At 40.5% G+C, this 27,993-nt stretch overlaps 2 protein-coding genes and 1 pseudogene across 9 annotated transcripts in view; 1 reads left to right on the forward strand and 2 right to left on the reverse strand.

Moving 5' to 3' along the window:
* The window catches only part of EFHC1 (EF-hand domain containing 1), a 59,693-nt gene extending 45,273 nt beyond the window's left edge, over positions 1–14,420 (reverse strand). For 2 of the 6 annotated variants that reach the window (XM_081037799.1, XM_081037798.1), the window contains exons 1-2: positions 14,151–14,420; positions 3,304–3,525 (exon numbers count right to left, since the gene is read on the reverse strand). In XM_081037799.1, coding sequence (XP_080893925.1) covers positions 3,304–3,525; positions 14,151–14,213 — 285 coding nt within the window. In that variant the 5' untranslated portion in view covers positions 14,214–14,420. The remainder of the gene's footprint in view (positions 1–3,303; positions 3,526–14,150) is intronic. The other 4 variants (XM_081037800.1, XM_081037801.1, XM_081037803.1 and 1 more) reach the window with 4 other exon arrangements.
* LOC308490911 (electrogenic aspartate/glutamate antiporter SLC25A12, mitochondrial-like) lies at positions 8,516–9,851 on the forward strand (annotated as a pseudogene). Its single transcript has 2 exons — positions 8,516–8,792; positions 8,957–9,851. The product of its transcript is annotated as an electrogenic aspartate/glutamate antiporter SLC25A12, mitochondrial-like (transcript).
* Positions 14,421–23,465: 9,045 nt separating the features above from the next.
* The window catches only part of PAQR8 (progestin and adipoQ receptor family member 8), a 34,670-nt gene continuing 30,142 nt past the window's right edge, over positions 23,466–27,993 (reverse strand). Inside the window, exon 2 of one of the 2 annotated variants that reach the window (XM_081037850.1) lies at positions 23,466–27,918. In XM_081037850.1, the coding sequence (XP_080893976.1) occupies positions 26,817–27,881 (1,065 nt within the window). In that variant the 5' untranslated portion in view covers positions 27,882–27,918 and the 3' untranslated portion in view covers positions 23,466–26,816. The remainder of the gene's footprint in view (positions 27,919–27,993) is intronic. The other variant, XM_081037851.1, reaches the window with a different exon arrangement.

Genomic DNA, 27,993 nt, shown 5'->3' on the forward strand with positions numbered 1-27,993 from the left:
TGGTGAATACACAATGGGATTTATAGATGATGTAATACAGAATTGTACACCTGAAATCTATGTAACTTTACTAACAATTGTCACCCCAATAAACTTTAATTAAAAAAAATAGTGGAGATGGAATTAAATGAATGTATTAGTTATATATTTTAGAGGTAGAAATGACAGTGCTTGTTAACAAGATTGGATGTGGGTTGTGAGGGCAAAGAAGAATCAAGGATGACTTTCAAGTTGCAGGATGAGAGCAGCGAGGTAGATAGTGGTAACGTTTACTGGTTAACAGAGTCTGAAGGCATTTTCCCAGAGAAATGACATAATGTGCTTTGGGGAATAATAAACCAAGCACTAAACCTGTTATGAGCATAAAAACCAAGTATGAGACTAATACAACAGTTAACAATATGTCGACAGTTAACATGCTGCTTGTCTGGTATGATAGTGGCAGAGGAAATGGAAGTGAGCGATACTTGACTTGGCAACTCACTGAATGTGGAGAGTGACGGGAAGAAAAGACAAAAATGGCTCATGTTTCAAGCTTCGATTACCTAGTGGAACCATACAGAAGGAGCATATCTATGAGACAAGGTGATGGTTAGAAAAATACCGAACCTGAGGTGCCAAAAGCTCATCCAGGTGAAGATATCCCTTGGCAGTTTCAAAAAGGTCCGAATTGGAACTATTGATAGTTGTCTACACTGAGATGATGGTAGTTGAAACCACAGAAGCAGGTGAGATCTCTCAAAAATACACAATAAAGAATGAGAACAGAACCTTGAAAATGCTTACAATCAAAAAGTGAGACGACAAAGGGAGGGCAAAGTAGGAGCACCCAGATAGAGAGAAAGAGGAAAACCAGTAGAGTGAAGAGTCATGGGAGCAAAGGAAAAGCAAAATTTCAAGAAGAAAGGGAGGGCCAACAATGGCAGATACTGCAAATAGGTCAAAGAGAATGCTGGCAAAAAAAGGAGGGGAGGGGAGAGGAAGGGAGGGGAGACGAGAGGAAAGAAAACACATCTCTCGGCTTTTAGCAAAAAAGACAACACTGGTTACTCAAGAAAAAGTAGTTTTGGGCTTGAGGGAAGAAAGAAGTCTGTAAGCGATCTGACAGTCAAGTGAGGAATAAAGGAAGCACAAGGTAGAAAGGTTTTTCAGGAGAGGATAGTATGACAGTAGGTAAAGCATTATTCACCAGAATGTTTGAAATGGAACTAAGTGTGAAAGATAAAGATGAAAAAGATGAGAGAAAAATAACATCAGGAACACAGAGTGGGAAGTTAGCCTGGGAAGTAAAACACAGTGAGTGATGATGAAGAGAACTGTGTGGGAGCAAACAAGCAAAGATGAGGGCACTCACAACAGATGTCATGGTGTTTATCACTGGGGTAAGAAATGAAGATATATTCTAAAGATGAGGGACAACACAAAGAATGTCCAAAATATGGACATGTATGTTGGCTAGTAAGTGGACCTCCGGGTATTCCTAAAAAAATTGAAATGAATTTAATTCAGAAACACTGTAATTCCTTTATTGTGAAAAACGATTCTTAATTTCAAAACCATGCGTTTTACTACCATTATCTTATGGTAAGGATTATTTATCTAAAAATTTTGATGATCCAAGTAAAATGAATAGAACAATAAAAATATATGTATTTTTCATGCCCACTGTCTTTTATAAAATGAATTATGAATGATATTTTAAAAGGGTAAGTTAAGTAATGACAATTAGTGTAAAAGAACACAGAAAAACAAAAAATAGGAAGCCTATTTCCTATTCAGGCATTAATTTTTTAAAATATTTTTTTTATTGGTTTCAGGTGTACAAAACAATGTGATAGTTAGACATTTATTATTTATATCCCTCACACAGTGATAACCGCCGTCCCCCCATCTACTACCCCTCCGACATCACACACAGCCATTACATTTCCACTGTCTCTATTCCTAATGCTGGACAATAATGAATGTGAACTACAATTTTATATATATATATGGTTACAAGAAGTGGAGTACAGCATCAGGCATAATTTCTTCCTCTCTGAATTTCATTAATACTTTCTCATGAGATATATAACTCTATCACTTTCTAATTTATAACAGCTATTTCCTATTCTTTTCAATAAAAATTGAACCTACCAGGATTTATATCTTGATAAATTGTTAAATACCTATCACACTTTCTTGTATTTTCACCCTCTCCCTTATTTATTGATTTTGCAGTGCCTGTCATAGCTGTGAATAAACAAGAGAAACAAGAAAAAGGTAAAGAAATACCCAATAGTATAACTGATACTATTTAGTTGGATGTTTAGGTTCAGCCTATGAATGGATATGTGAGCATGTTCCTATCAAATGAGTCAACTGAGATGAAGAAGAAGGGCTTATAGGGATTCTGGCTGAGACATTAAATTTTTTTAATCAAGTGATTACTAACATATATGGCATAATTGTACCACCAGACTATTTTGTATCTTCAAGCCTCTAGCTTCAATAGGTATTCTTTAAAGGTTGACTAGCTGGGTAAAAATTGTATAGACATTTAACAAAAATAATAAAATATAAAAATTGGTCAATAGTTCTCAGACCCAGTTATACATAAAAATCATCTGGAAATCAGAATCAATGAGGACTGAGGAAGCATCTAAGTTTCTTAAAAGTCCCTCCAGTGATTCTGCTATATGTCCAGGATTAGGATTATCTTACCTTAGTGAAAAGAGGAAGTTCACTGACAAGAAAAATCAAGGATGATGTCAACAGATGGAAATAATGTTAACTCACATTACAAAAGCATAAGGGTAAATAACACACAAACAAATATGTTCTACTACACTTTGATTATGTTAATGCCAAACCTACAATGTTCCCTGAAAAACAAAAACTTACAGAGACAGCCTGGAGAAAACTGACAATAGATGGAGTTGTCATTATGACATTTTGCATTTCATAGAGATTAAGGATTTGTCATCTTTATAGAATATAAAATTAAAAAAAAACAACACACAGCAGCTAAACATAGAGCAGTATGAACTCAAGAATTCAGAATTCATCCAACTTTTCTTTAACCGTATTTGGAAAATATTTCAGTGAAGTTCTACAGGGAATTATTTTCTGTAATCAGCTTCCTGACTAAAGAAAGGCTCTTTCAATCCTGAGTTCAGCTGTCTATGACTAAGGGTTGAGGCATTTGAACAATTTTCTCCTCTGAGCACTCTGGAAAACCTGTGGTTTATTGTTGACCTTTCTGGAAACAGTTGGCTCTCAGAAACTTGAATGCAAGGGGTACCATAAAATACCAGATGATACCTTTTTGTCAAAAGCGACATGCGCAGGAATAAAACTTGCAGGTGGGGACTGCTTAGGCTCGCCGTAAGTTAGAACTGGTGCCTTACTGGCCAACTCATCCAGGTCAGCCTGGGACAACTGGTTGAACTGGAGCCGGGTCCCACCTATCCCAACTGTGGGACGTCGAGCAATTGCATAGCCATTCTTGTAGCCCAGTGTCTGGCTCCTATGAAATGCTGTTTTCTGGGGTGGGGGAGGGGGGGGAAGAAAAAAAAAGAAATGTATCATTAATAAAATTTTTTAGGTAAAAGAGCTAACTTTCAAAAACACAACTTAAACCTTTGCTTATAAACATCACAAACCTTATTATCAAAGTTTAGCTATATTAGAAGGTTCTTGTATTTTAAGCTAAAACATCTGGCCATGAAACGAAGAGGAAAGCATCACCCTGTCCTTAAAACTTAAAGCCCTGCTTCAGTACACTTAATTAACAACCAGCTCATTTTTATACTAATTTTAGTGTATTAAAATCTTAATTTTTCACTAGTTTTCCCATGTTTTTCGTCTTATCTGGTATCCATAAACCATGGAACCTAGAAGATCTGATTCTGTGAAATCAATTTTTACCTGAAATGAAAGACCCTTCTTGTTATAATGACACTTACATTGTACTTGTTACAATATAACACGTTACAAATATATTCACACATCTTTTTGGAAAGAAAATAGATGTTATATACTTAAAGTCTTGATCTCAGTAATTCTACCTCGATCCTTTATTTTAAGGCTATAATCCAAAATTATGGGAAAGCACGATATACCTAAAGCTGACCATTATAATTATAATAGTTAATTACAATAGTGAAAATATTAGAAACAATAAAAAAGACAAACATATGAGTAAATGATGGAAAACTCACTTAGTGGATATTATGCAGCCATTAAAATATTGGTTTTAAAGACCATGTGGCAATCTGGGGAAATGTTTGATTTAATAAGCTCCAAAAAGCAGCATATAAAATTATATGTGTACTACAATTCCAAGCATGCAAATATGTGCCTGAAAAGAGACTGGATTTGGAGAATGTTCTCTGTCTGAATTATACATTTCTGATTTATGCTCATTTTTAAATAATGAATACATTTTTATTAGTAATTGGAAAAAAACAAAAGATTAAATAAAAAATTAAAAAGTGTAAGGGAACTATTTTGGAAGGCAGAGAAGACCAAATGACAGCATAGGAGACCCCAGTCTCTCCATCCCTTTGCAAAGGTCAATGATTAGATAGGTATCCATGAGAAAAAACAGCTCTGGAAGAGCACTAGAGTCCACTTAGGAGGTTTCAGCAATACAGTGGAACAACAAAAAATATCTAACAATAATCGCTCAAGAGAAGGAAGACAACTTCATTTTACCTGTATCATCCCATCCCCCAAGCTGGAATTGTTCAGAGGGAACTTGAACAATTTAAGAGGGAACTTCCCAGCTAGAAAGAGTTGCCTCCGCCAGGAAAGAAAGAGGGTGAGCAACCAGCTTCTCTAGTCTGGGGGCACTACACGAAAGTCTCACTTCAGTTCCCCCCCACCCAGACCAGCAAAGCTGAAGTGTATAAAGCCAGCTAGTAACAAGGAAGACAAGCAGGGGCTTATGGCAGCAGCCACTCAGTGGCCGTGACTATGGTTCACAGAGACTTGCTCAGTGGACAAACTCAGCAGATTTTGCCACTTACAACAAAGCCAAGAGCAAGTAGAGCCGCAGCAGCTGCAGTGTACCCCCTGCAGATTTCACCAGCTTTCACCCCCACAGGTATTCATGTTTGCTGACACCAGCCACCTGAGTCCCCACTCTCTCTTTCCCTTGTTCCTGCTGAAAGTCAGGAAATATACCAGCAGCCAGCTCAGGCTTCTGCAGCTGCTCAAGTACAAGATGCCAGCATAGACTCACCACCCCGGCTGGCCCCCACTGCTGTGCATGAGCTTTGAGTGAATCCCTTCAGCTGTGCACCTGCAAGTAACGGGCCTGACCCCTATCACAGGCCTCCACTGCATTGTGCATACCTGGGGGAGAGTGTGCACCCTTGAGAGAGTGTGCCATGAGACAGCACTCTGACAACCAGGACACCTCTAGCTTTCAGTGAGCCCATAGTTGGCCCAGGCACTTGCTCTGGCCCCCACCATTGTGTATGTGTCTGCAAACAGCCCCTGCCACTACATAGCCACCTGTAGCTGGCCCCCTGCAGCTGAGTATGTGCATATCACGGGCTCTGGCCACCACTGCTGCTTGCCCTGGTCCCTAGCCAATGGACCTGGAGGTGCTATTGAAGATCCCAAAAGCCCTCGCAGCCACTGCAGACCCCCTGAAGTACTTGCCAAGGACGATACAGTTTTCAATGCTGTAGACTCCAGTGGCCTGAGCCAAAGAGCCATCATGCCCCTGCCAAACCCAGGGCTGCCACAGACCTCCGCACCTGGTGCCCTGCACCACTAGACCCAGGAACACAGCATACTTCAGTATACCCTCACCTGCAGGTGAAACTCTACCCTTCTTAAAATCAGTCCATAAAATCTAGAAAAAATGACTGCTTCTTCAAATGTGAAGCCAACTATGGAAGACTACAGGGATCATGAAGAATCAGGGAAACATGACTCCACCAAAAGAATGCAGTAACCCTATAGTAACTGACCCCAAAGAAATCAAGAACCAGGAATTGCCTGATTAAAACAAATCCAAAATAATTGTCCTAAAGATATCAAAGAGCTACAAGAGAACATATATAAACAATTTAATGATATCAGGAAAACAATACAAGAACAAAATGAGACGTTCAACAGATAGAAAACATTTAAAAGAACCAAACCAAAATTTTGGAGCTGAAGAATAAAGTCATTGAACTGAAGAATTCAACAGTAGCTTTAACAGAAGATTTGAACAAGCAGAAGAAAGAATCTGTAAGCTAGAAGACAAATCAATTAAAATTATCTAATCAGAGGAGAAAAAAAAAAAGAAAAGAAAATGAATGAAGAAAGCCTATGGGACTTACAGAACACCAACAAGAGAAATAATGCGTGTATCATTAGAATCCCAGAAGGAGAAAGGGTAGATGTTTATTTAAAGAAATAATGTGGAGGAGAGTGGTAGAAAAGGAAAAAGGGGTCAAACATATCACGATAGAAGGAGAACTGACTCTAGGTGGTGATCACACAATGCAATATATAGAAATATACATTTGAAACCTATATAATTTTACTAACCAATGTCACCCCAATAATTTAATTTTAAAAAAGAAAGAAAGAATGGCTGAGAACTTCCCAAATGTGGGGAGAGAGTTGGATATCCAAGTTTATGAAGGTAATAGGTTGCTCCAAAATTTCCATCTGAAATGATCTTCTCCAAGACACATAATAAAACTGTCTAAAATCAAAGACAGAGAAAAATTTTAAAACAGTAAAAGAAAAATATCTTCTCATACAAGGGAACCTCCATAAGTCTATCAGCAGATTTCTCAGCAAAGATCTTGCAGGCCAGGAGTAAAATGAAACGATATGTTCAAAGTGCTGAAATAAAGCAACCGCCAATCAAGAATATTTTACCCAGAAAAGTTGTGCTTCAGAAATAAAGCTGAGATAAAATCTTTCCCTAATAAACAAAAGAGGTAATTTATTATCACTATACTTGACTTATGAGAAATACTTAAATAAATTCTTCAAGCTGAAACAAAAAGGCATTAATTAGTAACATGAAAGTAGATAACACACAGGTAAAGTAAGCCCATGGAATACCCTAATATTATAATATGGTGAGGTGTTAACTACTTAACTCTAGTATAAAGGTTAAACGACAAAAGTATTAAAAACAGCTATAGCTTCAACTATTTGTTAATGGATACACAATATGCAAAGATGTAAATGGTGACATCGAAAAACACAAAGGGAAGGGAATAAAAGGGTAAAGTTTTGGATGTGATCAAAGATGAATTGTTATCAGTGTAAAACAGAATGTTACATATATATGTTTATGTTTTATGTAAGCCTCATGGTAACCACAAAGCAAAACACTTACAGTAGATTCACAAAAGATAAAGCGAAGGGAATCAAAACATACCACTCTAGAAAATTATCAATTCACAAAGGAAGGCAGCAAGGGAGGAAGAAACAAACAAGGGTACATGTACAAAACAGCCAGAAAACAATAAGATTAAGTCCTTTCCTAGCAATAATTACTCTAAATGTAAAAGGATTGGTATTTCCAATCAAAAGGCAAGCTGGATGATTAAAAAAAACAAAGCCCACAAGACCCAAACATATGCTGCCTACATGGCACTCATTTCAGCTTTAAGAACACACATAGGCTGAAGGTAAAGGGATGGAAAAAGTTATTCCCATGCAGGTGGAAAGCAAAAGAGAGCAGGGGTAGCTGTACTTATATCAGATAAAATAGATTTTAAGCCAAAAACAGTAATGAGAAACAAAGTTGATCATTATATAGTGATAAGGGGGTCAATTCACCAAAAAGATATAAACAACTGTAAATACATATACACCCAACATCAGAGAATATTAAGAAAATATTAATAAATACTAAAATATTAAGAAAAATATTAAATACTAAAATATTAAGAAAAATACTAACAGACCTGAAGAGAGAAATACACACACACACAAAACCAAACAAGTAATAGTAGTGGATTTCAATCTCTACTTTCAACAATGGATGTTATCAGTCAGATTGAAAATCAAAGAAGCATTGGATTGGAATTATACTTTGCATTGGATTTGAGCTATACTTTATGTCGAATTAACCTAATAGATAAATGCAGAACAATCCACCCAACAGCAGCAGAATATATTCTTCTTAAGTCCACAGAGAACAGTCTGCAGCCTAGATCACATGACAGGTCACAAAGCAAGTCTCAGCAGGTTCAAATTATACCAAGTATCTTTCCTGACCACAATGATGTGAAGTAACAGGAAGATGATTAAAATATGCCAACTGCAAAAATGCCTTTTTGACAGTAGGTGAAACTTACACACTGATAGGTATTAAATGACAGTAAATAATTATTTTAATTATTTCAGCTCTGATACAGTGTTATATTTTTATATGGTTATATTTTAAAAATATGGTGGATAAGGGTTTTCTTGTTGGCTGTTGTGTCCTTGGTGGTTTGTGCTAAGGATGCTCTATTTCCTGATAGTTTTAAAGTCAAGAATATTATAAAATCCTGCTGACTCATATGCCAGCACTGAGGTCGATGGAGTATATTACATGACTCCAGAAGACTTTGTCCAGCACTATCTTGGACTGTATAATGATCCAAATAGCACTTGGACTGTATAATGATCCGAATAGCAATCCAAAGATAGTGCAGCTCTTGGCAGGAGTAGCTCATCAAACCAAGGATGGGTTGATCTCCTATCAAGAGTTTTCGGCATTTGAATCTGTTTTATGTGCTCCAGATTCCATGTTCTTAGTGGTTTTCCAAATGTTTGACAAGAGTAGAAATGGAGAGGTGACATTTAGAGGAGTTCTCTGGCCACACCATTGGTGCAGCTCCTTCCAGGCTCATTCATCAAACAGGCATGGCGGCAGTCTTGGAGAACAGTGCCAGCCCTGGTCAGACTTCTAAATTTGTCTACCCCGTCTATGCTTGTTGAAGTACCAGTCATTTATGAGTTGACTTTTAAAAATATATCAAAGAAATTTTTGGAGACTATTATTCATCATCACATCCCTTTTAACTGGGACTGAATTTATCTGACTGCATTTTGGGCATAATTGAAAGAAGCATCTTAACTACACAAAATTCACACAGTTTCTCCAAGAATTACAATTAGAACATGCAAAACAAGCTTTTGTACTGAAAGACAAAAGTAAAACTGGCATGATTTCTGGTCTGGCTTTCAGTGACATCATGGTTACAATTTGGTCTCACATGCTTACTCCCTTTGTGGAGGAGAACTTAGTTTCAGCAGCTGGAGGAAGTATCCCAAATCAGGTTAGCTTCTCCTACTCCAATGCATTTAACTCCTTACTGAATAACCTGGAGCTTGTTCGTAAGATATATAGCACTCTAGCTGGCACAAGGAAAAATGCTGAAGTTACAAATGAGGAATTTTCCCAGAGTGCCATACGCTATGGAGAAGTCACCCACTAGAAACTGATATCTTATACCAGTTTGCAAACTTATACAATGCTACAAGGTGCTTGACTTTCGCAGATATTGAGAGAGTAGCCCCATTGGCTGATGCGGCCTTACCTTACTACATGGCAGAACTTCAGAGACAGCAATCTCATGGTTTAGGCAGGCCGATCTGGCTCTAGATGGCCGAATCTGCTTACAGATTCACTCTCAGCTCAGTTGCTGGAGCTGTGGGAGCCACTGCCATATATCCCATAGATCTGGTGAAGACCAGCATGTAAAACCAGGGTGGTACTGGCTCTATTGTGGGGGAGCTGATGTACAAAAACAGCTTAGACTGTTTTAAGGAAGTCTTAAAGTTATGAGGGCTTCTTTGAACAACCAATGGGTCAAAGAAGAAATCAAAAGGGAAATCAAAAAATACCTTAAAACCAACAAAAATGGAAGCACAATGTATGAAAACCTATGGGATGCTGCAAAAGCAGTTCTAAGAGGGAATTTTTATAGTGATAAATGCTTGCATTAAGAAAGGTCTACATGTATGGTGTCAGATGGGTACTAGACTTAGCAGGGTGATTATAAGGTATATAAATGTCTAATCACTATGTTGTACACATGAAACTAATATAATATTGTATGCCAACTGTAATTGAAAAATAAATTTTAAAAAATCGTTAAAAATAAACAAGAAAGATCTCAAATAAACTATCTCACTTTACACCTCAAGAAACTAGAAAAAGAAGAACTAAGCACACAGTTAGCAGAAGGAAGGAAATAAAGATAAGAGCAGAAATAAATGAAATAGAGATTAGAAAACGATAGAAAAGATCAACAAAACTAAGAGGCCATTTTTGAAAAGAAAAACAAAATTGGCAAACTTTTTAGGTAAAGAAAGAAAGAAAAATAATTCTAATAAATAAAAACAGAAATGAAACACTACAACTGATACCACAACAATACAAAGGATCATGAGAAACTATTATTAACAGGTATATAATCCAAAAAATTGGATTAACTAAGAAATGGATAAATTCCTAGAAACATACGACCTACCAAGACTGAATCATCAAGAAACAGAAAATCTGAATAAACCATTAATAAATCAGTTATCAAAAATCAACCAACAAGAAAAGTTCAGGGCAGATGTTTTCACTGGTGAATTTTACCAGTGAATTACCAGTGAATTAATGCAAATCCTTTTCAAACGCTTCCAAAAAATAGAAGAAGAAGGAACACTCCCAAACGCATTTGACAAGGCCAGCATTACCCTGACACCAAAATCAGGCAAGGATACTACAAGAAAAGAAAATTACAGACCAACATCCCTGATGAAAAATGATGCAAAAATTATCAACAAAATATTAGCAAACCAAACTCAACAGCTTATTAAAAGGTTCATACACCATGATTGAGTGGGACTTATCCCTGAAATGCAAGGATAGTTCAACATAGGAAAAGCAATAATTGTGATACACCACATTAATAGAATGAAAGATAAAAATCATATGATCATCTCAATAAATGGAGAAAAAGCAGTACAACATCCATTCATGATAGAAACTCTCAACAAATTGAGTATAGAAGGCCATACTCCCTCAACAGAGTAAAGGCCATATATGATAAGCCATAGCTAACATCATACTCAATGGTGAACGGTTGACAGCTTTTCCTCTAAGATCAGGAAAAAGACAAGGGTGCCCACTTGCACCATTCCTATTCAACATAGTTTTGGAAGTCCTAATCAGAGCAATCAGGCTAGGAAAAAGAAACAAATGGGCATCCAAATAAGAAAGGAAGAAGTAAAATTCTCTTTCTTTGCAGATGATATGACCTCCACCAAAAAAACTATTAGAACTAATCAACAAATTCTGTAAAGCTGCAGGATACAAAATCAAGATACAGAAATCAGTTGCTTTTCAAAACATTAATAATGAAATATCTGAAAAAGAAAGAAAACAAGCCCATTCACAATGGTATCAAAAACAATAAAATACTTAAGAATAAATTTAACCACGGTGAAAGATCTGCATACTGAAAACTACGAAACTTTGATGAAATTGAAGAAGACACAAACAAATGGAAAGATATCCTGTGTTCATGGCTGGAAGATTTAATATTATTAAAATGCCCATAATACCCAAAGAAACCTAGATTCAATGCTATCTCTACCAACATTCCAATGGCATTTTTCACAGAAATAGAAGAAAAAAATCCTAAAATTTGTATGTAGTCACAAAAGACCCTAAATAGCCAAAGCAATCCTGAGAAAGAACAAAGCTGCAGGCATCACACTTCCTGATTTCAAACTACAGTTGATCCTTGAACAACACAAGTTTGAAATGAGCACATCCACTTCTATGCAAATATTTTCCAATTGACCTATGCAGTTCAAACCAGTGTTGTTCAAGGGACAATTCTGCGGTTGAGAATCTACGTATGCAGGGCGCCAACTTTACTTACATGTGGATTTTCAACTGTGCAGGAGGTGTGCACCTGTAACCACTGAGTTGTTTAAAGGTCAACTATATACTATAAAGCTATAGTAATTAAAAGAGTGGTGGTAATCATTTTGCAAAATATAAGTGAATCAAACCAACCAGTTGCACAATTTAAACTTACAGAATTTTATACGTCAATTAAATCTTAATAAAGCTGGAAAAGAAAATGAAAACAAAATAGAGGTTATATTAATTTGGTCGAATTTTTCATTTTTCTGTTCTTTCAAAATCATATGTACATACACACACACACACAAATACACAGACATATATATATACACATATATAAAATTTAGGATAAATCATAAAATATATTTTTTTCTGAAAAAAATGACTTACCTATCTCCCAATTTCTTTGCAGCCCAATCTACCATCTTTCAAGATCTGTACTAATATAAAAGGTACAACAGACTAAATATCTCTTGCTAAGAGTCATGGATTGCGGACTTTTTCTGAGGGTCACACATTCAGGATCACAAGTCAGTTGACAAGAGCTGCTCCAGATGCATAACACACGTCATAGAACAAAAATGGGCAGAGTTGACTTCTTCACTGGGTAATTTATATAACTTTAAGCTCCTCCTTTTCCACTTCTAAAGACAGAAGCAACATCAGCTGCTTCATTTGCTTTCCGCACTTCAGACAGCCATCACTACCATCAGTCAGCATGACCTTTATTAGTGGATTCTCATGGGCACCGCAGGCCAGGCAACTTAAAGCCTTCCCATCCTCCTTAGTCATTATGGTTCACCTTCTGAACGCTGTGAGACTTACACATATGAGTACTTACTTGTAGTACAGCAATATGTGTTCTTAGAGCCTGGCACCTCCAGTCCACATCTCTGTAATCCCCCAAATCAACTCAACCCTGCCTTGGGGTAACCCACACGCACCACACCAAATGTTTTGGCTTCTCCTGCACAGGGCCACACGTTTTCTAACTTACATAAAACTGAAAAGTCCACTGAGGTGAAAACTCTATGATGCTGTGCCTTAATGCAGGAATGATTATAAAGAAGAGATTCAGAATCCAAATTCCCTCACCAAACTTTCAATTTCAATTCCTTCTCCCAAAGAAAACAAATTGACTGTATTTTATCTCACCCTTATGGCCATGGAGAGGAACTTACCACTTAAATTATTAAACTATATAAATATAAATTATTATTGACTCATCTATGATAATCAGCCTACTGAATTTCAATATTGCTCTTCCGACATATATTTAATAACCCTATTAGAATTAAAACAAATAACTAAATAACTTCGTTAAGGGCTAAATAAACTATGTCAGGAGAAGAAAAACAAGCTTTCAATTTTGTCTAGAGAATGCAATTAAATACACTTAAGGTCTAGAAGGAGCAAACCAAAATATAAACAGGAATCTTTTATCAAAATGCTAACGCGTAAAACATAGAGGTCCGGGTGGGAAAAAACAACTAATCAATCGTGACTGAAGGAACTGGAACGGAATTATCTCCTACAAAGCAGGGAAGGATGGTTTGGGAGGAGGAAGGGCAAGCGTTGAGAGTCTAACTTTCGGAGAAACAATTGAGAAAGAAGATAAAACAAGAACGGGGAGATTATGGGACCCACGTGCAGAAAAGGCAGAAGCGCTGGAAGGACCTGGCGGAAAGAAGAGAATGAGTGACACGGTATGTAAGACAGGAAGGAAATGGAGCTGGGAGTGAGAAAGATTACTGGGTCCAGGAATCAGAAGAGGAAGGGTGCGGGAATAACGGGCCTGGGGCCAGTGGGCAGGATGGGGCTCTTGGGAACGCGGATGAAAGTGCAGAGGCTGGGTGGGCGAAGGGTCCCAGGCCGGGGGGTAGGAGGTGAGAGGTTAAGAACCGGCGGAGGACAGTGTGGGAGAACGCGCCAGGGAGAGGACCTAGGCAGGGCTGGGGAGTACGGTGCGGAAACAGCGATCCGGAGGCCGAAGCTGCAGGCGCTAGAGCAGCAAGAAAGAACGCGGCCAGGAAGATGAGACCGGAGGCCCACGGACAGCCAGGGCAGAGTGGAAAACCTAGAGAGGGATGGAGCGAAGGACTAAGTATGGGAGAGAAAGGGTGAGGCTGGGTGGGGGAGGGCAGAATTGCGGCAGGGAAGGGAGAACAGGGCCCGAGCAGAGAACGCGTGTGAAGGGAGCGATGACCCATTTGGGGGGAAGAGGATGGAGGTGCCGCGCGGGGATGGGATGGGGGAGGCAGTTGGGCGGGTAAGCTCTCACCGTGGAGTCCGTAAAGGACGTGCCGGGGAGAAAGGGCAGGCCGTGCACCGGGTTGGACACCATCGCCGCCGCTGTCGCCGCCACCTAGGACCGGTTTTTTCCCTAACTGGTTGCCCGGGAGACGAACTGCGTTCGCCGGCCTCCTAAAGCTCCATGGCAACTGCTAACCTCCCGATCACCCACGAGTGGAGGGCGGGGTCTGAGGAGCAAGCTTGACAGGTCTACGCGTGCGCCGCCCTGGGGACTCGGTATTCTCGCGGTAACGTGGACGCGACGAAAGGGGCGCTGTCGGTGGGCGTTGCGCAGCTGGCCCCGCCCCTCCCCTCTCTAGCCAATGGGACGTGAAGGCTGGTGGGTGGGGGTGGGACGAGGAGATTGAGAAGGACAAGTTCTCTCCGAGAGGTCCAGGGGTCGGAGCGGCACTTAGATGCATTGAAGTAAAAGCAAAGTTCCTAACTCGAGCATACTTTTCTCCCAGCTCTGGGAAAAGGGCTGTCGTCCCAGTTCACACTGAAGTGTAGATGGTGAAAGTGTTACCTGCCCGGATGGTGCTTCTTGGGGGCAGGGATTGAGGATCATTCATGGTTGTGTCTCTGTTGCTTAAGGATGTTCATTGAACTAGGGACCATCTTGTCCCTAATTCTTAAACGCTGCTGCACTGTCTTTTTTCCCATCCTCACCTACTGAGTTCTCACGGGCCTCGCCTTGCATATTTGCCTCAGGACACTGAAGACGTGTTGACGGGAGGGCTACAAGGTGCTCATTTCAACTCTCTTAATCTCCATGGTGTATAGTACCTACCTGCAGCTGCAATGAAAAGATCAGAACCACAAGGGGAAAGACTGTCCTTCAAAGAGAAAACTAAGAAGACTCACATATAAAGGAGGTGAAATACTGTCAGAATCATAGGTATTCTCAGCTTTGGTACTTTTTACGAAATGTGTTTAAATTATTCCTTAAACGAAAATGTGGTCCTGCTCCTGAAGCATTTGTAGGAAGAAGAAGAAGAAGAAAACACCCATCAGCATTGAGGAACCTAAAAAGCAAACAAAACCTTTGTGCCTAGACATGGGATTCTTTAGGTCTGAAATGGGGCCCAGGAATCTGATTTTTATGATAGCCGTTTCTGATAATGTAAACAGTAATGTACACGGAGCCACTTTAAAATGGAGCTGGAGCTGTGGTGCCAGAGGAACTGCCTTGTGTGTCTCATGTCTCAACTCCTTGGAATGTTAAAACAGGGTAAAATCACCTTTGGATGAGGCCTGAGCAACCTTGTGCCTTGCAAAAGAACTGTTGGCAAAGATAACAAGAAAGTAGTTATTATGACTGCTAACGTAGTGACTACTGGACTGAAATTTAAAAACGTTGTTTAGGATTAACATCACTGTGTTGTTATCTGCACCAACAGAAACATCTTCCTTCTGTTGATGTAATGGCTCCCCTGCCCTTTCTCATAAATACCCATTGCCTTTGTCTCCCAATCGGAACATTATTTGGGCTTCTGCTAGAAGTAATGATTCCCTAATAGCTATTGTTATTGACCTCAGTAAATGTTTGTTGCCTCTCACTTTGGAAGGCCTTTTTATTTTTAGGTTAACAATAATGAGCCGGTTTAGGAACATAATAGCCTGACAGAAAGCATATCTCCATGTCCTGAGTAGTTCACTGCCAGTACAGACAGCAGCTTGGGTTCCATGTTTCCCGAAAATAAGACCTAGTCGGACCATCAGCTCTAATGCGTCTTTTGGAGCAAAAATTAATATAAGACCCAGTCTTATATTAACATAATATAAGACCGGGTATAATATAATATAATACTGGGTCTGACATTAATTGTAGCTCCAAAAGACACATTAGAACTGATGGTCCGGCTAAGTCTTATTTTCCAGGAAACATGGTTTTATTGCTGCTTGTCAGAACAAATCCTCCTGTTGTTTTTCACTAATGGACATGAAGCTACTAGTGGCACATGGAACAGTTATTGGTGGCTGGATGCCACACCCTGCCCAAAGAGTTTCTTTTCTACTAACTGTTCCTCTCCCTTGGCCACTTGTTTCACGTTCTTGTCCCCACCCCCCACTTTTTTTTAACCTTTTTTAATTTTAATTTTCTATTGATATATTACTTTAATGCAGGCATTTAATACATGTTTAAGACATTAGTAAATTGATTAGCATTGTCGAAGTTACTGAAAACTTTTAAGTATCTGTCTATTGCATTATATCTTAGCCAGTGAACTGGGATGAAAGCCAACCACTGGGAGAATATTTCAAGTTGGCAAGTTCAAACTTCAGAGAGAAGATGGTTCTCCCACTTCTCTCCACCCCATTGATGTTGAGTATCCAGAATCACTGGTAACTATAATCCTTGCTGATTCTTCATGATAACCTTAAATCCTTACCAGTCATATGATCCCTCCCTCAGCTCTTTTAATAAAAGTAAATCCATGGCATTAGAATACACTTTGAAGAGCCTTTCTGGACAAAGTGCATGGTTGCACTGGGGTCTATGTTCCCTGGGTTGGGTAGGGAAGGAACCCATGGCGGCTGGAAAGGGTGAATCATGCCTAAGCCTATTACCCATTGTGTCATCTGTTTCTATTTGAGGCGTGTCCTCTGCTCAAAAACCTTTCTTTCCCAGAAAAGCACAGTAGTTAAATGGTTAACAGTATGTGTAACTACTTTCAGACCCTAGGAAAGTATGGTGAAGAAAACTTCTGTCTATGGCATCATAAAAATGCCATCACTTCTGATGAGGGGAAGCCAGGCAGTGTTGCAACAGTGCTAAAAAGTGCAGAGACAGGGCTGTGAAGAAGGGAAGTAAAAAAAAAAAAAGGCACGGCATTTTCACCAAACATGACGAGTCAAGATGGATTGCACTTCAGTCAGAACTCACCACTTCCCACTTTATGGACTATAAAGAAGAAGACAGGAACCATCTCTGGCAACTAAACTGGAAAGTTTGGTTTGAAGACTGTGGGTAAAGCCTGGTGTCAGGAGACCACAGAGACATTGCATGACCTTAGCAGGTTGTTTCAAAGCTTGGGGAATGGAAAATATGGAAACAGTAAAGTGCCAGAAGGCCAAGCCTGAAAGAGAGCGTCTTACTGAGTGATGTCTCCCAGGGATTCCTGAGGAGTGGTAGAGGCTACAAGCACTTGACCTAAAATAAACATCTTTTTGTTCAGCATTTTGCCCAGAGCCGGCTTTAGCCAGATTTTATTTTCAACCCTGTGACATTATTCTTCAGTACCTAAAATCACAGGACAACTGCCAAGTAGGCTAGTGTGTGCATGTGTGTGCGCACGTGCATGTCCTGGATATTTCTGCAGTGATGTTGGTGCTCTATGTCCCTCTGCTATACAAAAATGGTACAGCATGGTCTCTGAAAAACAAACCTAATTACACACCAGTAGGTTTGAAAGGGTTGGGAGTGTGGCTAGTGTTTCAATATGGAGATAACACCTTGCAGGGGAGTGTCCCTCAGTCAGAGTACTCTCTGCCCTTCATTTCCATCACTCCTCGGTCTCTGGAATCTATCTAAAAAGAGTGCCCCGTCAACCACTTTGGTGTTTACGAAGTGTCAAAAAAGGAAAGAGAAGCATCCATAGTGATTTCCAAGCAGATTCTGAAAATTTAGCACCCAGAGGAAATCTTCGTTTGACACAAAATCACACAATTTGGGTTTAGACTATTTTAGTCTTACAGAAGGCTCCCGCCAAGGGTTTGAAAGAACTTGTGTTTCTGCTGCGTTTTCCTCCCTTAAGTCAAACCCATTCTATGACTTTAGCAGATTCATTTGGAATTCTCTTCCCTCTGAAAAAGCCTTCTAACCTTACCTGAGTCTATTGTGAGAGCTGAGGAGTAGAGGCGAGGACCCAAAAGGGCAGTTGCCAAAATGGGGCCCAGGAGCACTTGCTTCAGCCGGGGGGAGTCAGATGGGAAACACATTTAACCACACTGAAACTGATTGCTCTGAATTTTGTCTCTGTATTTAACATCCTACCACAGAGCTTCTACCACATTCACACGTGTTAAGCTACTCATCAGTATTTCCTCTTTGATTGAGACGAGCAATCCCCATTTCTCTCTTTAATGGAGCGTAGGTGGGAGGAGGATGGGGTCTTCTTGTTCCATTCTCTACCTGTGTTTGCTGAGCTGAGAGACCAAGAGCCACTGGTTAGGGCGAATTGTGTCAATTGCATAGAGAAGTAGAAAACTGAGATTGGCCTAGGGCAGTGTATGAATTTCCTCGGGCTGCCATAACAAAGCGATACAATTGGGTTGCTTAAAACAAGAGAAATTTATGCAGCACAGTTCTCGAGGCTAGAAATCAAGAATCAAGGTATGGCTAGGGCCACGCTCTCTCCCCTAGCCTCCGTCCTTGGCATTCCTAGGCCTGCAGCTGCATAACTCCAGTCTCTACAACCATCATCATATGATGCTCCCTCGTGTGTGTCTCTTTGCCTTCACGTGGTCATATGTCTTCACATTCCCTTTGTATCTCTCTCCTCTTCTTATAAGGACACCAGTCACATTGGATTAAGTGTCCACCCTACTCCAGTATGACCTCCTAACTACTTACATCTGCAACTACCATTTCCAAACAAGGTCACTAGCTGAGGTACTGGGGGTTAAGACATCAACGTATCTTCTGGGGCAACGTGATTCAAGCTATGACAGATGGGAATCAAGAAGTGAAAAATGAATGGTGCAGTGGGATTTCTACTGTCGGCTGAGAACACATGGGAACCATAGTGGAAAAGGAAGGGGCTGCCAGCCTGTCTGGGTGGGTCGGGATGCCACAGGAAGGTCTTGCGGACGCCAGTGGTAGTCTGTGACATGCAGACAGGGTGAAAGGAATGTGGAGAAAAGCAGTAAATTCCCCACCAAAACACATGCAAAACCCTGGTGAAATACAACCCGTCTTAATCTGTCAGGAGTGGAGAGACATCCCTCCCAAGAGCAGAGAGCCCTCATTTCTGGTGAGCGACTTTCAGGAGCCCACAGAGAGGGTAAATAAGTTTATATAGAACCCACAGCACCCTGCTCTACGTGAAGTGATAGAAATAATAATAATGACAATGTTTGTCACTAGCTTACTGAACACAAACTTTGTACTGAGGTACTTTGTGTTGAATGAGGTACTTTCAGCCGAGGTGGGAAATTGCATAGAGAAACCCTAACATCTGAAAAGTATTAACATTAGTTTGTTAGTAAAATTAGTCAGATTCTGAGATAATTTGTTCTTGTTTGAAAAAGAAAACACTGAGTTGAGATGTTTTGCATGTTGCCATAGCTGTCTTTAAAGAAAGAGAAATTATTATAGCCCAGAATAGTGCTCACATACACTTTAATGAGGAATAGGCTATATTTACCACGTCCTGAAGAGGAGGAAGGATTCACTAAAGAAGTGCAGGGAAATAATATGAGGAGTCAGTGGTTCTTAAAATTGGTTTGAGTCCTTGAAGGTTTTTCAGGTGGTTACAGGTGGCCTCTGAGATTAACATTTGTAATGTGACTAGGTCCACGTTGGATTCTAGCCCATAACATATTTAAGAAACTCAAGTTTCGTACTGTTTCAACAGTAACAGTCTAAGGATTTTTGCTTGGCCACAGTGTCTAGAAATAAAACGAGAACTGCATCTTTAGGTTTATTTCATTTATGAGGGGAAAAAAAATTCACATTACATGTCCTTCTTGATTCTATACTTACAGTTCACACAATAAGCAATGGGGAAGTTAGAACTTCTATTCACTTAATTTTGGTTCTTCAGAATATGAACTCTGGATTCACAGGGCTGAGTTTCTGTGATATTCCATGACTTACTAGCCAGGTAGTCTTGGGCAAATTTACAGTTTCCTCATTGGTAGAACGGACAATAACAGTATCTGCCTCATAGGGTTGTATGAGGGTTAAAGAAAAGAATCTAAGGAAACAGCTCAGCAAAGGAGTGAGCACTGTTAATATTATTTTTATTCCCAGTTTCCACACTCTGCTCTGGATGTATTTTTGCCCAGAGGTTTACCCAGCATACAAACCAGTGTCAGTAGAACAAGGAAACATTCACTGCCTATCTAGGAGGAAGTGGAGGTCAGCATTCCAGGCACTTAGAAAATGCTCTCTGAGAAGAATCTGGAAAGAATCTTGAGAGCATGAGTGTGTGTCCATAGGAACACAGAGCCCAAAGCCAGGCCCACAGATAGAATAACTTGGATTTATATAGACTGCAGGGAGCAGAGTTTGCTCTATTCTCTAAAGGAAAGGTAATATGCAGTGAATAATTAGTCCATATAGAGAAACATCTATCCTGAATTTTCTTGGGGTGAATTCTTCTCCAGCATACCTTGTCTTAACGTCACAGTAAATGCCACAGGGCTCACAATCTGAGGCTCTCACACTTTGTCCTCATCTCTTCTGTCCCCACTTTGTTCTTGCTGGCCTCAAGCCCTTTGCACTTCTTCCCTCCGCCTGAGAGAGACACAGAGCTGGCTCTGTCACCTTTTTCTGTACTCTTCCCTGATCTTGTTTAAAAGAGCAAACTCACTCCACCCCTTTGGCCTGTCCTTCCTTGCTCTGCATTTCTCCTTGGCACCATCACCTTCCAATACACTGTATCATTTATTTGATTGTTTGTCTCGCCACCCTCTCCACCAATCCCCCAGTGTAAATCCCTAAAGGTGGGGATTTGGGCGTTTTGTTCATTGTTGTATCCCTGGTGCTTAGAACAGGAACTGGCACCTATTTGTGTTCAGCGTTTGTGGAGTGACTTTCAGTGAATCCACATACCAGTCCAGCAGGCTGGGCCTTGCCTCCAGTGAAGGTCTTTCCAGGAGAGCACTCTCAGAAAGCTGAGAGGCATTTCGGAGAAGTCCTTTAACACGAGATAATGTATCATTGGCTTTGTTTCGTGAGCCGCTGTCTCCACCACAACATCATCAAATTACCTACATAATGTAATTTCAGAAGGGAGTGTAATGTATCCATTTTGGTATTCCTATAAACAGCCAAAGACGGTTGATTTTGTATTTTATAGAATGAAAGGATTAGGTTGCTTAAAATTTCTAGTTCCCAATGTCTGGTTTTTCAGGAAGCTTTATACGACACTGCTAATTTATCTATCATTGACAATATTTTGACATAGTTTTGTTTTTTCCCTGAAGGTATTTAGTGATGGGTCCATGGATTATCTGTTTTCTCTATTTTTTTTTTTGCATTTACTTTAATAGCATATATTACTAGAAAATGAGAAATAATGACTTTGGGGGCTTTCTACTTAGTCTGCATATCTGCATAACTCCTTTATAAGGCAGAGACTTTTTAATCCCACACTCAAAGTCATATCAGTTGTCAAAATCTCTGGGAAAGCCAACTGTTTGAAAAACAGACAATCCCAGTAAAAGATGAGAGGGAGGGCTTGCTAGGTTGTTAATACTAGATGAGTTTCTCATCCAAGCATTCAAAGGTATTTTCAAGAAACCATGATGGAGAGTGAGAGTTGACTTTCTAATCCAGGCCACAAAGGACTTGTGACCAAATGAAACTTTTGGGCTTCTAAGAAGACTGGGGTGCAAAGAATGCTTTATTTGGCATCCAAGGAGATGGTGTGAAGTTGCTTTCACCTGAAAAGAAATGATACAACCCTGGCTATCATGAGGTATTTAGGACCAAAAGTTAAAATGAGATTAGGTTAAAGTATACACAATATGTGAAAGTACTTTACACACTGTAACGGGCTCTGCAAATATTTGGTGTTGATGTTTCTGAATAGCTGAGCCCTGAATTTATCTGAAGGAAAAATAAGTTTGAGTTTAAACATCACAAATAGTTGTGTGCCTTTGAACCATTCTACTTTTTTAGTGTTTCCTAGTTTAATAGAGATCTTTTTGGCTTTACCTCACAATTATTTAGAAACTCAAATGGATGTGAGAAAATGTTTTAGAGAGCATACTATCTGAGGAGATATTCGGTAGCCTTTCAGTTGGTCGAGGCCTCCTGGAGTCTAAAAAACAGTACACATCTCTCCTGTCATGTTAGGAAAGAAAAGCCCTTACCTTAGGTAAATATGTGCCCAAAGTTAATGTTTAAATGAAATCTCTTTTTAATGTTTTTCCTTCCATATTATTTCCAAACAAAAAGTTAAGGGATAAGGTGTTTTTTCGTTTATTTATTTTGGGTTTGTTTGTTTGTTTAAGGAGGCAGCCAGTGTTCAGCATGCTGTTTCCAGTTTACCAACTCAAGAACTACTCAGGGTGGAATCCTACATCGCCTTCCCTGCGGATGGGACCTGATGTACCTGGGAAGTCTACAGCACCTGTGGAAATATAGGACTTCTGTGTGTCTGAATGTAGAGGACAGTGAGAAGGGCTGGAGAAGCAGCAGGAGTAACAAGAAGGGTCGAGGTGGCTGTAAGGTGACAGGCTTCCTGGTGACAGAGATGCTTCCAGCCTCTGGGGGGAAGAAGGAGAAAGCTCAAGCCTTTTGAAGATTTTGGCACAAAGCAGATTCCAGCCTCCTGTGGATTTTGCAGGCCATATGGCCCTCAGGCTGTGATGGGGCCCAAGACCTGGAGAGGGGGACCCTGTTGTGGCCCCAAGTGGGAAGATGCTTGTCCTCACTCAGCAGACCGCAAACTCTCCATATGCCTGTTTTTTTCTCACTGTGGTATCTCCAGAGCCAACAGGGTGCCTACCACCAATAGGTATTCATAAATACTTGATGAATCAATAACTGAAGAGTGGTTAAACTATCAATAGTGACAACAGAAGCATTTGCAAACTGCCACGTGCCCCTGATGGTAATAAAAAGCGTCTGGGCAAGGGGACAGCCATAATTCTACCAGTGGAGCTTCAAGCCAGAGAAATGCTGTTTTCTTACTGTTATTCTGATAGTAGTGTAGCTGAAGCTACAGTAGCCTAGAGAATCACCTTTTTCACAGCTATTTAAATCTAATAGTTAGGCTATCTACATTGCACAACACATACATTATAGTAGCTATGATAGGATAATTATAATTCACAATTTTTAGATTTCAAAAAAATGTAGTCCATCAATTCAAAATTTTGAAATCTTTAACACTACTTTCCACGAAACCAGGAGTATGTTTTCAATTAGATTGAAATCTTTAGAGAAATCAACTCCATAGCTTTGAGGGGGAGGGTGGGCAATTTGATCTATTCATACCTGAGGATTTGGGGTATGTGTATGTGTATTTGGGGGGTTTGGGTATGGAGATTTTTTAAAATGCTTTTATACTTTCCTACTTCTAGGTGGATATAAAATGTCCTGACTTCTATTCCCTGGCAATAATTACCTAGATAAAACTTTATTTTAAGATGGGCCTTGTCAAAGTAGCCCGTGTCAAGGGCTGTGTCAAAGAAACAAGGTAGCTGTTGACAGTACAACAATCCATATACAACACCAGTTTAATGGTCATTCGTGTAAGTAGATTTACATAAACAGAAAACAGTTCCATTTTTTCCTTGCCAAACAATCAAGCAAAACACTAGGACCAACACAATTAGTAGGCTGAGGCCTTGGGGACATGGCTGGGCCCTTTCTAAGACATGAGCGCCATCTGGAGGGCTCACTTGAAACTACAATGCAGCAACTGAAGAACCTAATGGTTTTAAGCATTGAATGTACACTTTGCTAACAGGTGGACAACAGAGACAGGAATGAACCACTTTCATCTCGTGGCCTGAACTCCTACTATTTAAAGCTTCCAGTAGAGGACTGAGAATATTGTTGTTGAATGAGGTACTTTCAGCAGAGGTGGGAAATAAAACCCTACCAACCTGAAAAGTGGTAACTTCAGCTTGTTAGTAAATACAGGTCAGGAAGTACTAGGCAAGAAGGAAACAGGCAAATGTATTTCCCCAGTCTGCTGTGTCCTGCCCTTCCCTCTCCCTATCCTGAGTAGGGTCTCATACAGATCCATCAAAATTTTTATTCACAAAATAAATGACTGATAGTTTAGTTTTTTCAGAGGCATTTACATTTTAATAGGTTGAAAGTATTAGTTAAGAGAGAGAGAGAGAGAGAGAGAGAGAGAGAGAGAGAGAGAGAGAGAGAGAGAGAGAGAGAGAACCAGCAGTTTCCAGTAGATGTCAACAGCTGGAGGGGGTATGGTGGAGAAAGATAACCATCTTCTTTATCAAATATTTTATTCCTTTCAAACAAACTAGGTCTGTTTCTTACTGATATACTCACTCATTTTAATGAAAATGTTTTAAAAGGAGTATTTAACACTTCAAAATTCTGAGTAGTTAAAAATATCCAACAGTTCCTGTGTTTATATATTGCTAAAGAGATACTGGTATTTTTAATAGATACTAGTTCCTACCTCAATGCTTCTCAAATATCTCTGGTGAAATCATTAAAAAAAACATTTCCAATAACTTGAGGGACCAATACTTGTATAAATTAAAATAAAAATTTTATGGCAATGCAATACCTAAAAGTTTAATCTATCTTGTAATTATCTTGTTAAAGACCTTTTACAATGTGCAGGCTGGCATTGGTCTGTGGATTACATTTGAAGATCACTGCTGTACTTCTTGTTTTTCTCTTTTAAAAACAATACCTGCATTTGGGCAAAAGATCTCTGCCCACCATGACCACCACAGTTACATTCAAGAGCTTGACTTATGTCTTCCTTCCAACGTGTAAAAGAATATTGTCCTTGAATCCACACTAAAAAATATCTCAAACACTTTCTATTCCTTCTTTTAAACTGACCCTCTACGTAGAATTTTGTACAACTCCCCCATTCCCTTATTTAGTTCAACCTGATTCAGTTTTGCTAACTTTATTTGTGATGATGTTAGCCTAGACACCAGAAACTTGTGTAAGACACTTGGGTAGCACAGAAGTTCAGGTATTTGAGGAATAAAAGAAATCCATGTAGGAAAACTATGTAGCTGACAAGACATACAGTTTCTTGATATAAAGATGATAAGAAAGCTTCAATTCAATCTTTCTTTTCTATTTGCTAAAATACAGATTCAAGGAGTCTTTTGATTGATAAACAATTCAATCCACTGGTTGAAAAGCAATTCTTTTTTTCTTATCCCTATAACCCCAAAATAAAAATTCCAAGTGGCCATATAGTAAGTAGTGTTCATACATTTCCATTTATAAGGCACAAAACCCACAAATCTCTCAGAGAAAGAAAGAAAACACAGATTTGAAGACAACAAAATAGTCTAGTAATAAAAGACATTCACCAAACTGGAGTAAAAACAAACCACTTTCCTTTTTAGTAACAAGGACCTTACGATACGTGATATGAGATGTGGCCTCGGGAAGGCTTCCATGGCTCTTTTATCACCACAGCCCCTTTCACTAGATGAGTGCAGAAGTCAGTCCTCAGGGAGGCTGCGTGGTCAGAATACATCAATAGCAAGTACCACCTATCCCACAGAAGCTGCTGAGCAGCAATGTTCTAAACAGAACATTCTAGCTACAGGGTACCCACCTCACCATTCTTACCCAAAGGAGCCTTCAGGGGCCAACTCACAGTGAGAACACATGTTCACCTGTCCTGGCGCTTGATTATTTTAAGGGTTCAGCTCTAAGTTGAGGCATAACTGTCTGCCTAAAGACTCTGAACTAGGGTAGTTATGTGGGTTCTTCTTATGGCAGCATCTATTTAAAAGGCTGGACCTTGGGTTCCTGTTGAAATAATCAGATCCCTAGAGGGACCCTTAGAACTAATTCACTCTATCAGCGGTCAAAATCTGGAGAAGATTCCCCAGAACAAGTCCCAAATCTTCTGGCCTGTAAGGAGCCCTAACAGATCTCAAGTAATCCCACAGTCCACAGACATTAAAAAAAGGTCCCATGACACCAAACAGTATCAATGCTTGCAGGCCGGGCCTCCTGGTGGCTCTTGGCACTGTACTTTCTAGTACCGTTTACATTAGTGTTATATGAGAATAAGTTTCCTGAAGGTCCACATGGATCCAAACATTTCCTGCAAGTATGACTATTTCAGAGTCTTGTGTATTACCAAGATATGGATGGGAGTGAATAGCACTTTAGAGAAAACAGCCAGGGAGATGTCATCCTGAGAAAAGGGTCAGGATTAGAGTGGGTGAGAATGGGACCACAAATCAGATGAACTGAGTAATTCATTATGTCTAAGGGTTTCACTGAATCTTAAAAATTATGAATTCTCCACCCTGGACAATCTGAAATCCAAATGAAATTGGGCCCTTGGGTCGATTTCTTCGATTACCGAAGACCAGTATAATAGGATGGCCATGCCTATCCGGTGTGGACCAGCCAACTACTTGTTTTCCAGCCCAGTTTTATTATCCCTTCAGCTCCAGGACTTGCCCCTGGAGGCCATAGTCAGAATCCGACTAAATTTTCAGGCATGAAGACGGTTCTTAATTCAGTGTCCCATGAATCTTAGCCAACATCCCTTCCTTTCCTGTATCTTGACAGGCTACGACCCAGAGGGAAAAGGAATTCTCCTTTTATTAACAACCACTGTAACAACATAACTCTTGAATCCTTTGGCTTCCTAATGCCATACCCATAGCCCATCCTTGGAAATATGTGTTAATTTAAAAGCCAACTCTTAATTTTTTTTTTTTATCGCATTTCCCTCCAGTCACAATGGGGTGCCTCCACACCTCGCCCCACCTGCCAGCCTCAGGAATCTTTCTGCATCAGTCTGGCCTTGACTTTGTGCCTCAGGAGGGCTGCAGTGGCAGTGCTGCAGGCGGTCAAGAGAAAGAAAGAAAGACAGGCCATGTAGACAGAGAGGGCGCTGTGGCGCTGCAGGAAGATTTCCTGCCGCCCCTGGTAATCCAGGAGGATGGCCTCCAGCTGGGAGAGCGTGCAGATAGACAGAAACACGTGGAAGAGCTGATGCCCGTGGCCCACAATGTCACAGGAACCCGGGAAGTACTTCTCAGGAACGGGGCAAGAGAAGAAGTAGGCGCTGACCAGGAAGGAGAGGATCTGGAGGGTGTGGTACCAGGTCGCCTGCTCCTGGCAGCCAGCCAGGTGGCACAGGGCCACTCGGTGCGCCACCGGGCTGATGTCTAGAATGAAGGCCAGCCCCGAGGGCACCACTTGACAGATCTTCTTCATGACTGGGTAAGGTCTCTGGTAACGATACTTGGCATAGCAACAGCCGGCACAAGATAACCAGCCACAGAAGGCCGCCGCTGGCAAGAAGAAAAGCCAGAACCGCTCATACCAGGCCTGGTCCGAGGTGTAGAAGAAGTGAACCAAGGCACTGCCGTACTGGTAAACACTCACACCAATGTAGTCCACAAAGTAGAAAGTATAATGGGAGAGCTCGGACTTGGACTGCAGCAGGTGGGCGAGAACGCTGAAGGTGAGGTAAGTGATGGAGGACAGGACATAGAGGAGCAGGGGCAGGGTGTTGGTGGAGGCCCAGGGCAAGGCCTCAGCCTCTGCAAAGGCCCAGAACCGCAAGAGGACGGCCAGGGCTGCCAACAAGTGGGTCCAGACGTTCACCACCTCGTTGTGTTTCTGAAAGAGGCTGAAGAAGTAGTAGCGCCACTTGTGTCCTGTGGGGCGGTAGCCGGCGTGGATATAAGGCTCCCGGAAGAGCTGGGGCACATCTGTCTCTGGGACGGTGCATGGCATCTTGGGAAGCCCATTCTCCAGGATCTTGGGCAGGCGGCGCAGCTGCTGCCCACTTACAGACAGGGTGCTCAGGTGCTCCAAGATGGCAGTGGTCATGGCTTCCCAGCACAGCACGACAGGGAGGGGATGCAACCTGAAGGAAATAAAGTAGAATCAGCCAAGGACGCAGTGGGAGAGGGACTGAACTCAGGGAGTGAAGGAACTATGG

This window comes from Rhinolophus hipposideros, assembly GCF_964194185.1.
Source record: "Rhinolophus hipposideros genome assembly, chromosome: 3".
Classification (NCBI taxonomy): Eukaryota; Metazoa; Chordata; class Mammalia; order Chiroptera; family Rhinolophidae; genus Rhinolophus; species Rhinolophus hipposideros.